The sequence below is a fragment of the Fundulus heteroclitus genome, chromosome 7, assembly GCF_011125445.2.
Source record: "Fundulus heteroclitus isolate FHET01 chromosome 7, MU-UCD_Fhet_4.1, whole genome shotgun sequence".
NCBI lineage: Eukaryota > Metazoa > Chordata > Actinopteri > Cyprinodontiformes > Fundulidae > Fundulus > Fundulus heteroclitus.
The window spans coordinates 24,528,197-24,541,983 of NC_046367.1; the positions used below are offsets into that span (position 1 = coordinate 24,528,197).

The window sequence follows — 13,787 nt, forward strand, 5'->3', positions numbered from 1 at the left end:
CGCATGATTCTGAGGTCTGTGAATTTTTCTGCAATCTTGAGCCTGTAACTGTATTTCGCAGCTTTGATGTCACACTTAAGGTTGGCTCTTATAAGGCTGTAAGCAGCAGTGTCTCTGGCCCTTTATTCAGCATTTCTGCTCCTCGGCAGGTTCCCCACCACTTTATTAAACCAAAGTTTCTGGTTGGGGAACACAGTGATTGTCTTAGTGCATGTAACAGTCTTTATGCAGAAACAAATGTAAGACGTTACTGAAGCTGTATAGTGGTCAAAATCAAAGCTGTCGTGAGCAAAGAGATTCCAGAGTGTATTCATGAAGTGGGGTTTTTTTTCAGTAATGATCATGCAGACTCAGGTCCGACTCTGATCTCCCTGTTGGCTGGTTTTGGCCTGCTAATTAGCAGTTTGTAAACAGGTACGTAAGATTAAGGAAGAGATGTGGTCAGATCGTCTAAGGTGGGGACACTGCAAAGTCTGTATGGATTATTAACATTTGTGTACACATGGTCTAAAGTGTTCTTTCCCCCAGGTTTTTCATTTTGAAGGGAAATTTAGAAGAACTGACCTGAGGTTTGCATGATTAAAGTCACCAGCAATATTAAAGATACCCTCAGAGAGAGAGTCCTGTTGTTTACGAATCATCATGTGTGGTAGCTCCAATGCTAGCTTTGTGTTTCCTTCTGTAAATGAAATGGTTTACACTTAACAGTCATACATTCCAAATCGGTGTGCAAAGATACAGAAATTATAGATTAGATAAGTAATGAATACCTTTGTAGCCAAAACGAAGTAAGTAGGTACATAGGTGTTGACTTGTCATAGTTGTTTATATTGCACTTTTCTGGGTCTTCAGTGACTGATGGTTGACTGTTTCACATGAAACTATAACCCCATTTACACTACCCTTGTTAAACCGATCAATGCCGAGCCCGGTCCGAGCTTGGATCAGTTAACCAAGCCGAGCTTGGTTCTGATGACCGTTTACACATCACGCTATCTTGGTTCCTTGGTTTCCTCGCCTCCTAGTGACGATCTGTGGTACTACTGCTCTCTAGGATTGAAGGAGGAAATCAAGCAAATAAAAATAGCGGTAACAATGTTTGGTTATATTTCGTTGTTTGTGGAGAGTCAGGCGAAGACGGCAACTTTTGGTAAATTTACTTGAGAGAGTCAGCTTTTGGGAAGTGGATAAGACAAACGAACGTCTGATAAGGATTTACAGACGCAGGAAACAACGACAGACGCTGAGGTTCATCACACTGCTAAGCAGAATCATCACTGGAAATCGTGTGTCACGGTAGGGAAGCTAGTATTTTTATGAATGTCTGCAATGTCAGCTGGCTGTAAGGAGATGACACGGTCTGCTCATGCGCTCTTTGTTATTAGAGAACCGGGCTGAGCCCACTCATCAAACAGGTCTAGCTTTAGCGCGGTCCGGTTGTGTCTGACTCAGTTCAGTTCAGTTTGCATTCCATTTACACTCGATAGTTATCTGAGTTACCGAGCCCGGACTGGCACGGTTAAAAAGGGGTAGTGTAAACGGGGTAAAGGACTCTGCAGCTGTTATTTGCAAGCATAAAGTTTACAGTATCATGTACAAAAATTATCTCTTTTACAGCTGTATTTGTACAACAGACCTTATGATATCAGCTGGTTGGGTTAATAAATAACTGCTTTCTCAAAATAATTCTGCTGCATGTTTAGCATCTGCTGCCACTAAATGTTTCTATATCCCTTATACAAATAAAGAAGAATGTGTTGGACTGCAGCTGAAGTCTAGTTCTAGCTGGGGAAATTAAGCAAAAGTTGACCATCCATGGGGTTTGGGTGACAAAACAGACAGTGTCCTTGGAATAACGTTTATGCGGGAACACAACCGTGTGGAGTAAAACACATATGATTATGAGGAGAGAAGTGAGACTTACATAACCACTGCATGGCTTACTTATTCAAAGTAAGCTATTGGTGACTCAGTTGTCGTGAGTAACTTGCCAGTGTATTTCTATATCAGAGTAACAATGTTTACCCAAATGGGACAGAAATTACAAAGTATATCTGAAAACATCCAAATTGTCAATGTTTCCAATTATAGTTTTTTTTTATTTTTTTATCTATTTACCACCTCAGTAAATTACAGGCAGATTGGGTCTGTAACAGTGTGCTTTTAAATTCCCAAATAGAGTGCTAGTTTGTTAGGTCTGCAAGCTACTGCTCCAAGACAACCTTTCTCCAAACTTCCTCCTCCTCATGGGTTAATTACAAACACAAATATTCCCTTTATAAAATCAGCTTAAATTCTGTTCAATTGCTATCCCTACTTTTGTCTTGGTTGGACATGGTGTAATGCATTGAGAATAACATTCAACGCATAGCGTCACTCCAGCCGGCGGGGGCCCCAGGCCCTGGCAAAGCTGTCAGCTGTCCTGCAAAGCATTCCAGACTTAGCATCATCCCTCTTCTGAGTCTTTCAACTGTGTTCTTAGGTACCTTGTGCTTGCTTTTTGCCTATCATATTTTTTTTAAATATATTTCATAATTTTTATCATTGAAATGATAAAAATTATGTACCATGATTTTGAAGCCTGAACCCATTAAAAAAGTAAATTATTATACCAACTTTAAATTGCTCATTTTGTCTTTCCACACCTATTCTAATAATCCATTTAAATTTTTGCTTAGCGACCCTCTCACCAGTTGTAAGACTTACTTTACAGATCCTTTATCAGCACTAGCAAGAGCCAACCTGAGACACACTTAAATGAAATTGAGGGTGTCCTGATTTTCCATTAAAATTCTTTTTTTTCCTAAAGCAGGGGGTGTAAATGCAACAGAATCTAACAGTTGGTGGTGGGACCTTGTCAAGAGCCTTCACACGGATTCCACCCGAAGACCCCTGTATTCACCCCTCATTGTCTTGGCCTCCTGCTCTGCCCTCTTTATGAAAATAAAGGCAACCCAGGATTTAAAGGTCAAGTCCAAACAAAAGCTGACAGTCCCCAAAGGCTGAGGTGTTTTTAATTGACATTTCTGTCTTTGTCCTCTGACCATAAAGAGAGGGAGAGAAAATAGTCTTTTCTTCAATATACTAAATTACTACTAAATGAGACCTGTGCAAAAAAACAGGGCTGTGGGGTGTAACCAGGTTCCACCAGCTTGAGGGAATCCCCTTGTTAGGAAGCTATGGGGGCAGTGTTGAAGGGCTGTGAAGTGCTTACTCCACCATAAAGGAGGGAAGGCTCAGGCACAAATCCCCACACAGAAGCGGCCTCTCTCCATAGAGAGAGATAAACCAGTTAGGGCTTTGTTTATGAAGTTTCACTTTATTCCCCCCTGACAACCATTTAGACAATGACTATGGGGAAATGTCCCTCTGCGAATGAGCAACAATAGTCAAGATCAGCAGCTTTTCTGTGCAGCTAATTCTGTGATAAAAAGAGTGCAAATCTTCCTTCCTGGAAGCATTAAAGACTGCCTAATGAAAGACACCTGAACAAGAGCAGAGAGAAGCTTAAACAAAGGTGCTTTGTCCAAATGATGCCACCTTTGTACACCAACACAATTACCTACCATTTTCTGGTGCTTTCTGAAACACTCTGCATATTATATAGTCAGTCTTTGTCACGTCTTCCTCCACTTTGTTTAAATGCTAGTTTTTCTTACAAAGATTTGGTATAAAGCATGTGACTATAGAAGAAATACAAGTGAGAATTAACCTGGAAAACATCTGACTGGTATTTCTGGCTTTGCTTTTGAAATATAGCTCATATTTAAAAGATAGAAGTTTATCTGTAAAACCAACTTATAACTGTTCTCCAAAAGCTTCTTTAACATTTGGGGTTCCCCAAGGAATGATACTTGGTCCTTTGTGATTTTCATGTTTTCACTTCCCTCGTCAGGTTTCATTCAATCTTTTAATAACATTTCTTATCATTTGTTTGCAGGTGATTTTCTATTGTATGTCTTTCATTGTCGGTCGTGTCATTTGGTATGTTATCCACTTTGATCCAACTCCACATGCTGATAAAGATTGCTGGATGATTATGTCGATCAAAATAAAATAAATGTTGATGTCAACAATAATTGATTATTTCTGTCTTTTAAGGAAAACAACTTGATAGGCTAGACATCTTAAACCCCTGCCTCTCTCAGCTAAAAGGACTAGCTACAATTTCCTTTTAATATTCCGTGCTAAACATAAACTGATGTGCTCACACATTAGCAAACCTATAGTTTCTTTATGTACATCACCCATGTCAAGAATGTACTTTACATACATTGCTGAACTCAAATCTGTTTTGCTGCCCATTGAACAGAAAATAAACAGGTCATTTGTTTCACAATTAGACCGTGACCCATAGCTACTGTTTCGTTAAAAAGCCACAGAATTTATATGTCATAAAAAAAGACTGTGGCAAGGTTATTAACACGTTCAAAACAAAAAAGCTCATACCGCCCTAGATTTTGTGTTTAGACTTAATTTTAAAGAATTGCTCATATATGAAGCAGTAACTGGTTTGGCACACCGTCAAATCTTCTGACAAACATTTAGTTACGCTTTAGTCATTCAATGTACGAGAGTGAGCGCTAAAGCAGATCGACTCTTTCAGGTTTTAGCCCTAGGCGGTCTTTTATTCTTCTTTTACTTTTAAGTCCCTGTTTTTCTATTTGTTTTGATCTTCTACATCTTACGTTGTACAGTGCTTTGGTGACTATCTCCTCCAAATTTCTATTTTTAAATCGACCACTCATTTATTAACAATTGTCTTCAGTCATGATATACTTAACTATTAAGACCTAAACATCCTTTAGAAAGTTGTTTTTCATCTTATCAAAATGAGGGGGAACTATTGCACACAAAACGCTTTTGTGCATATGATCTTTTTTGTGCTTTCAGCATTTAAGATGGCTTTTGTATACAGCGAGATGGGTATCTGCCAGAAACATCACTCAGGCATTGTGGAGGGGGGATTCATTTTCAGCTCGCCTTTGTTCTATTCTTTGGCCCGAACCAAGGAGCCACGCCTGCTCCTCTACCTTGAATTGTGTGGCAAACATTCTCTTCTTTGTGGCACTAGGTGCATGAGCTAGCTCATCTCCACAGGCTTTCGTGGTAGATGGCTTTCACGGGAGGGGGGGTCACATTTGGTAACCCAACCTGGTTGTGCTCTAGGGTGGCCGTTAGCTAATGGGCCAATAAGACTGTAAAAGAGTGAGTACATTTTGCTCAGAAGGGAGGTCCTGTTCTGGATCTATTCCGTAAACTCGTGCCCCACATGGTGCTATAGCTACCTTTTCTCTTTGCCACTCACTACGCCATTTTTGTCATGCCCTCCTGGGCTCCCTGATGTTTCCCTCTATCCTCATGAGGGTTTATTTCTTTTTTTTGGTCCCTTTCTTTCTCCCAATAACTGTTTGTGTCCATACACAATTTTTTTAAGGACTTGTGTTGTGTCACACAGAGGGAGCCACGCCCTCGGCCTGTGTGCACACTTTTATTAAATCTGTGCAGGCGCTGGGCTGCGCTGCAGAGTAATCCTACAGTAATTGTTTCCAGATTAGGGGACCCGGACCACAAAGCAGGTTTAGCCAGGCATGAAATGACCTCCCAGCACCGCAGCGTTGGCAGCCGTACCTGCCGAGGTGCGACTCACCTGGGTGAAGTCCACAAACGTCCATGGAAGCAGGGAGTCTAGGTAGCCAATGTCCTTTGAAAACCTGTTGAGAATCCTCCCTGGGGAAAAAAAATAATCAGACAAAGCCAGGACTACTAGATTTTCCTTGAAAATCTGTTTAAATAAACAACCCTGCACTATCCACTAATGATACAGTTGGAACTACAAACGTGGGTCAAATGCAGATATGTTCAATCCATTCAAAGTCACACTTTTTTTTTTTATTTCAGCAAAGCATCTGTTTCAATAGTCACCGAAGATTCAATAGTACAGAGCTGAGAGACTGAGATGAAAAGCATTAGCCCTATCTAGTTTAAACAATGAATCATTATTTGTGCAGCATTTCATAAAGACTGGCCTACTCTTGGATGAATACATGAGGGAGCCTATTGTTTGGAAACAAAAGGGCAACAGAAGCTGCGTACCTGCCTTTATGCTCCAACTGGCAGTGTCGGTGACATTAATTGAGTTGCCTCCAATCTGCTCAGGTGTTCATTATGTTGGATGGTGCTCTGCAGGTGCAGTGGCAGCCCCTTCTTCGTTACCCCTTTAGTGACTTTGCCCTCTTATTCTGATCCCACGGCACATAGGATTACACTTCCAGCTGAGTTCACACAGTGTTTACTGCAGGGTCAGTTGTAGTCAATCCTTGCAGTGCATTTCCTACTACCTACTCTCTCTGTCTCAGGAGGATGCTGACGAATTCAGAGAGGCAGACTGCAGTGTAGCCACAGCGGAACTATGGCTTCTTTGTATTTTCCGTGATAATGTGACTCCAAAGTAATGTTATATTGCTTCACTAGAAATCTCAAAATTAAGTATTGCTGGGTACAATGTCAAAACCAGATATTTACACACTGCACAAAATTATTATTCGTGTACTTAACAGACCTCTTTTAGAAAACATGTAATCACCTGTTTAAGAGTCAGACGTTTACATACACTCAGATTATTCCTTTAAACAACTTGGAAAAGCCCATATGATAATGTTGTGGACTTGTAAGCTTCGCAACATTTGAGGTTAATTGCGGATGCATTTTTAATGCCACACCTCAAACACATTTATCCCCAGTGGGACATAAAGGAGGAATGAAAAGAAAATCAGTCAAGATATCAGGAAGAGAATTGTGGACCTCCACAAGTCTGATTCCACGTTTTGGTCCAATTTCCAGATGCCTGAACCTATCACAATGAACTTGTTTTGGTGTGAAATCCGAGTATCAGTCCCAGGACAAAAGCAAAAGCCTTTGTGAGGATGCAGGCCAAAGCTGGTAATAGAGTGTCATTACCCACGTTGAAAATAGTTCTGTATTGGTATGGGCCAAAAGGCCACTCAGGGAGGAAAAAAAAACATTACTCCAAAAGCAATATACAAAACCAGATTATAATTTGTACCAAGACATGACCTCTGCTCTGATTAATATTCTTGGTGTTTGGCCATAATGGCAACTGCTACATTTGGAGGAAAAAGAGGAAAACAGAAACTTATGAACTTCACAAATAAATGGCATAACAGGGCAAGAACTAGTTGAAATGTTGAAAAAATACCCCCCAGACATCTGCCGGGAAATTTAATCTGACTCCCATATAACTTTTTAGGCAGAGCTGAAAAGGTGTGTTAATAGCAAACTTAAAAGAGCTGAAACAGCTGCTTCACTAATATTCTAGGGACAATATTCTGCCTTGGGGCAGCCAAGACAAAAGTGAAAGAGTTTGGAAAGGTACACATCCTGTTATAGCCGACATAAAAGCAAGACAGCATTAAAAAAAAAAAACATGTCACATCAGCAGTCAAACATGGTGGTAGTAGTGTGCTGTTCGGGGGACTGCTTTGTTCTTCTGGACCTGGATGACTTGCCACAATTTATGGAACTAATAATTATCAAGGAGAAAGTTCAGCCATCAGTTTATGACCTTAAGCTGAAGCGTATTTGGGTTATAAGACACAAAAAAGATCCAGGAAGGTCTTGAAGTGGCCTAGTCCATAGCTTAGACTTAAGCTACACTCACACTGCAGGTCTTGATGCTCAGTTCCGATTTTTTTTGCTGAAATCAGATTTTTTTTTTTAGTTAGCCGTTCATATTACTATTAAATGTGGCCGCCATTAGACTTTTGTCTGATTGGTTCAAGACCGCAAAGCGACCCGCATGTGCAGATAACAGAAGGAATCGTCACAGAGCAGCGCAGTTTATGGATGTAATGGTGAATGTAATTGTTTCTAGAAGTGTTCATTAATGGTTTGTTTAAAAAATAAACTTTATTGGGGCACATAGGAAAAAAAAATAAAATAAAAACGGAGATAGCAGCCGGCATTTCTACTCTTATCATTATTATAAAGCTGTTGGGCAATGGGAGCTGACAATATAAAGACCACATCACCAGCAAGACGAAGTAAGGTGTAGAAGAAAGCGCCACAGCTAATAACAACGGTCTTTTATGGAGCGCTAACTGCTACTACTGTGTGTGGATGTGTAGTGGAGAGACAGGAGAGACGCGAAAGACGAAAAATCCGACCTGACTGTTCAGACTTTGGGACGCTTAGAAAAATATCCGATTCGTATACAAATTAGTACCACATAGGGAAGTGGCAAAAAATATATTTATTTTTTTGGGGGGGTGAAAAGATCGAAATTGGGCCGTTCACACTGCCATGAAAAAGACAGATATATGTGGTATATAGGCAAAAAGATCAGATTTGGGTCACATTTCCCTGCAGTGTGAATGTAGCCGAAAATTCAATTGAGGCATTGTGACTTTAAATTAACAGGTTATTGCTTTAAAACACTCCCCCATGTGGCTGATTTAAAACAATTCTGTAAAGAAGAGTGGACCAAAATTCCTCCACAGCAATTTAAAATACTGATTCTCAGTTTCTTAGACAAATCAATTTAAGTTCAGGGGACAACTATATTTTCACAAAGGGTCGTTGGAATTAAATACCCCTTTCTCTTCAAATCATCATCTGTAAATATCATTTGTGTTTACTTGGGGTCATTTTTGGCTGATATAAAAATTTGTTTGCCAATCCGTAACATTTAGGTGTGCCAAAAAGCGAAAACAGAGGAATTTTGTAAAGGGGAGGTGATTCTTTTACACATCACCCTTCAACCAAAAAGCCTCCTCGCCAGCTAAGGGGATGTTATGACACACCTACCTAATCTAAATTTGGCTCAAATATTTACGATCGGACATTTTTTCTCTCTCAAGCGAACTGGCTTCAAAAGAAACCTGCACCTTACTTTCTACCTAATTCTACGTTCCATAATGAGAATATCAATATTTTTATTTCAGTTGTGACGAGCAAGTGCCTAATTACTTTACAAAAACAAAAGTCGTCATTCACTGTGACGCAAACTTATATTTAGGTTTTGAGAATATGGCTTATTTTTTCCCCAAAAAATTAAATAACCGGCAAGAATCTGCCTAAATGGACTTAAAAACGTGAATTACATGACGGCAAAGTACAAGGTGCTCAGTAATGTCGGATGTGAGGAAGCAGCAGGGCGGCACGCTGGAAGGATGCGGTCGCATGGCAATACATAGGCACGGTAAAACCATGGCATTGCTGACCTAAAAGTTGCCTCCCTGCTTCCAGTCAGTCCTACGGAGGAGGGCCCTGTAATCACCTCTCTCCACGGCCGTAAGCTGCTTACAGCTTTATCCAATACGCCCTGCCTAAAAAAACATGCATGCAGACGAGGCCGGGCCTCCCCATAACAGCCATTGCATAAACCCAGCCAGAGCATTATTCCCCGCAACAACCCAGCAATGCTCCAAATCAAGCACTGATTCAAAGTCAAGTGGCCGTAAGCATGTTGTACACTTAGAGGCAGACTAATCTTAGTCACAGTGTGAGTGCCCCTTTAGCATACAGACATCCTGAGGGGAGGGTTCAAGCAAGCAAGGGGGTAGAGCTGCTACTGCACCAATGTAAGATACCGCTGCTTTTCGTCTGGGAATGAGGGGGGAGGAAAGATTTGTCAGACCGTGTTGTTCAATATATTCAATAATATTTGTATGCAATTTTTCCTGTCTAAGCTATAAATGACCTAAATCCATGCATATCTGAACAAACAATGCCAAATGAAAAAAAAAAAAAAACACACAGATCTTCTTTCCACTGGGTTACATCATACCATGGTTGGAGGGTGTTGGAGCATCCAGCGTCAGACAGCTATCAGCTGTTTAACAAGAGGCTCAGTTAACAGTGAGTTTTATTGGGGATGAGGCAAAGACCCTTCTCCGACTGTCCCAGACTATGGAGGGGGATACATTACAGTGCTGCAGTTACACAAAGACATTCGCCGCATGGAAATGCCTATGAGGTAAGATCAGCGTGGGACAATGGCTTCAATCACTCTGGGTGGTTGTCAACAATATCACCTATTGTGTGGAAGTGGGTATAGACATTTCGGGATATCAGCAGCATTAGTATCAAACAATTTCTCATGCTTTGAGACTCCAGGGGTGATTTGCAACCACTTTTCAGGCTCAGAAAATATCAAGCGCTCCCAAACGAAGGTGGCCTCTTAAGGTGGAGATATTAGGTGAGCAGAGCCCCCAATCACTTTTAAAGAAGTGGAACAGTGGGGTCCGGCTCGAGTGGGACTGTGTGGCTAATCGCTGTTCCCTGTAAACATCAAGATAAGGCGACGACTCAGAGCCGCTCCATGTGTGGGCCCCAGTGCGTTGGAGGGGCTTTTCAGTGAGCAGAGTGTATAATAAAGTAATACCAGGGAGGGGGGCTGCCAAGGCTGGAGGGTGGCACGGGCTCACCTGCACTTCAAGAAGGGCCCACAGGCCTGGGGCAGCCTCCCACCGCCGGCACCTTGCTGCCAATACTAATAAATTCTAAACTCCATTCTCTTCGCTCACACTGCCAGGCTCCTGCCAATATCCTCTCCTTTCCTTTCATGCAATAAATAGTGGAAGTGCCGAGCGAGGGGGAGCCCTATCAGCCATGCTGCCCCACAAACGCGCGGCTCCATCTCCACATTCAATTTACACACTTCGATATCATCATCTCTCTGCAGTACTTCCTTCACTTCGCTCCTAATACTCTTGCATTCCAGACCTGAAATACAGACATTAAAAACACTGCCTCTGTAGACACAATTAGAATCTCACAGCTTCTGCCCACAGAAGATCTAATGTTCCCCGCGTCAACAGCAGCTGAGTGACACCAGCTCTGAGGTGGCCCGCCACGCGCGCTCTGGGTGGGGGCACGATTATAACGTCCATACAGGAGATGCCGAGTGTATATATGTGAGTGTGTGTTGACTGAAACCCCACTCCTTGACTGTGCTGATGAGCTGAAGCCTCGGCCTGCAGTCTCTGAGGGGATTAGCCCACTCAATGACACCAAATTACAGGGATCAACATTAGCTTGACACATTCACTGCTGTCTGTGCAGCTCTAACTGGATCACATTTGGATGAACAGTCGCAATAAGACAGTATGACTACATTTGGGAAACAGGAATATTTAAAGTGAAGAGAAATTTGCATACACAACACAAAAAAAGAAACCTGCTGGTTTATCTTCTTAACCTAAATGCGGGATATATGCTGGGGACAGCGGGGACAGAAGTGAAGTAGGATGAAATATGTAAAATATGGAATGCAACTATATGGTGTATAACAATGTTAATGTCGGTGGGACTTTAGTTCACTTTAAATAAAGAGTTTGTTTACTTAGGATTAGCCAGAGCTCTCAAGCCTCATGCAATGAACGTGAGACACATGCATTTCCCTGACTTTACACTCACACATGCCACTCATGACATTCCTCACCCTGAAAACAAAGCCCACACTGAATGGGTCGCGAGTGATCTCTTCACCACACAGTTCATTCGGTGCTCAGTCTAAGCTCCGCCTTCTGCGGAGCAGTTTTGGCCTTTTTAACAGTAGGGTGGGCATCTGTAGTTCCTGCGGCTGTTATTGTTAATAGACTAGTAGAAGAGCCAATCACCACCCGTTAGGTAACTTCTTTGCCCCAAATGCTGGGGTTAAACTGTTGGGATAGAAGTTGGGTAGTTTTAACCAATTTGTTGCGTTGATGTGAATGATGTGTCATCATTCTTTCCAAGAAGCCATTTTGAACCATAGAAAGAGCCAAACCGACTTTATTAAACATCTTTCACAGGATAACAAATGGTAAGATGGAGGGTTGTGTTAACGACATTTGTTGACTGGATAACATTAGCCTGTTACCTGCTAAGTAGCTAGTGCATGCTAATGCTAACCATGTTCATCATCTACCCTTTGAATAATTGGTCATAAAGTCCAGACCAGATTTCTTAAAAGAAAACTGAGGACACCTGTGGTGCGCGGGTGTGGAGCGTTTTAGATGGCGTGTAACTATTCTTTCACTACTCTGTCTGTATCACTGACAGCACCGTGACTTGGTCCAGTTGCACACAACCTTTTTTTCTCATTTATCAAACACTGAAATTGGGAATAGTTCCGGGGACAGCTTTTGCCGCGGATATTTTGTCCAACACAGGGACTGAACCTGGAAATTGGGGACGTCTGGTCACCCTACAATAGTGTTAGATATTCTGAGATTACAGATGCTGGAGCAGCAGAAAGCAGTTACTAGAAAACAACAGATAACTCACTGACACTGTGGATGCCACAGATGTGGCATACATAAACGTATAGACAGATATCTCGGGGCAGCACATAGGATACATGTGCATAAACCTTGGAGTCTATGCCATTTCACAGTTGGACAGTGACATGTGTCCTACAGACATGTGAGGGATGGACCGCTCCTGCAGGGGCGTGTCCTTGCTGATCTATATTTAAATTGATGTAACCGACATGCGGGCACTCTTGCTTCCTCATTTTTACCTTTTCCTGCATCGTGATCAATATGAGAGCCCGGTACTGCGCTGTACAATTTCTCCATCATGTTTAGATTAAATGTGTTAAAGTTAGTTTCTGCCTCAAAAGTCTTTTCTTACTGAAGAAGTCATCAATGATAGAAGACCGCTTCACCAGGGAAGAACTACGAGGACCACCGACAGGAGCAGTAATCTAAACAATAGAGACATTATAAGCTGCTGTTGTTCAGTTTGAGAAGAGAAAAGAAGGAGCCTCATCATTCTTTAAAGATCTCCATTTTGCACCAGGGATAACCAAAGGTAATTGAGCGACTTTTGCAGGACCAAATATGAAATGGTAGGATGATAAATGAGGCTAACGGAGTTCTCTCCAGTGCAACGGTCCGTAACGCTGAATGTTATCAAAGCCACGCTGAAATTGTACCGTTATGCTAATTTTGAACATGAACATAACATAGACCTTTACCTAGCTAGTACAGGTTAGAAATGTTTACTATTCCCACTTTAACATAAAAATTCTTCCAAATAAATATTAATCACTTAATTGATATATATATATATATATATATATATATATATATATATATATATATATATATATATATAGAGTCCTTTATTCAGCCAAAAAGTGATATATTTTCAAAATTAAAATAGCAATGAAAAACATTGTTGCTTGAAACAAGAAGGCATTCTGCTTTAATCTTTTTTTTTTTTTTTAGTAAACCATAATCAGTAGGTACATTTTGAAATACATAATAATATTTTAATGCTGTGTCAAACTGGTAAAAACGATGAGTTTCATGGGTCAAAAGTGTGTTTTTGTCAGGTTAGAAACGTACAGTGGACAGTCTTTTTCGGCTTCAAGTTCATCTTATCTATTGGTTGTCCAACAAGCAAACACTGTGACGCTCACGTAACACCAGTGTGCATGTACGTTACTTGTTAGTTGTCCGTTGCTGGCTGCGCATGGCGCACTTTTAGCGTTTATGTATCCGGTTAGCATCTGTGTTAGTCGTTTATTGTAGCTCCACTGCTCTCATTGAATTCTGCAGATTCTTTGATAGCATGGGTGGTTCTAGACAGGGGCTAACAGTGGCCAGTGTCCCTGTAATGCTAGTCCTGGCCCCTGTTATGTTCCTTGTACTGAAGATATGATACTAAATACGTTTCTTAAGATGATAACTCTGACACATAAACCATCACTGATTGTGTCCCTTGCACCAATTGAATTTTTTTGCCTTTAGTTTTACTTAATAAAGATTTAGAAA

At 41.2% G+C, this 13,787-nt stretch overlaps 1 protein-coding gene across 1 annotated transcript in view; it reads right to left on the reverse strand.

The window, feature by feature from the left end:
• LOC105933605 (multidrug resistance-associated protein 4) overlaps positions 1-13,787 on the reverse strand; it is a 101,491-nt gene that overhangs the window by 41,291 nt on the left and 46,413 nt on the right. The window contains exon 20 of the mRNA XM_036139248.1: positions 5,651-5,730. Within this exon, the coding sequence (XP_035995141.1) occupies positions 5,651-5,730 (80 nt within the window). The remainder of the gene's footprint in view (positions 1-5,650; positions 5,731-13,787) is intronic.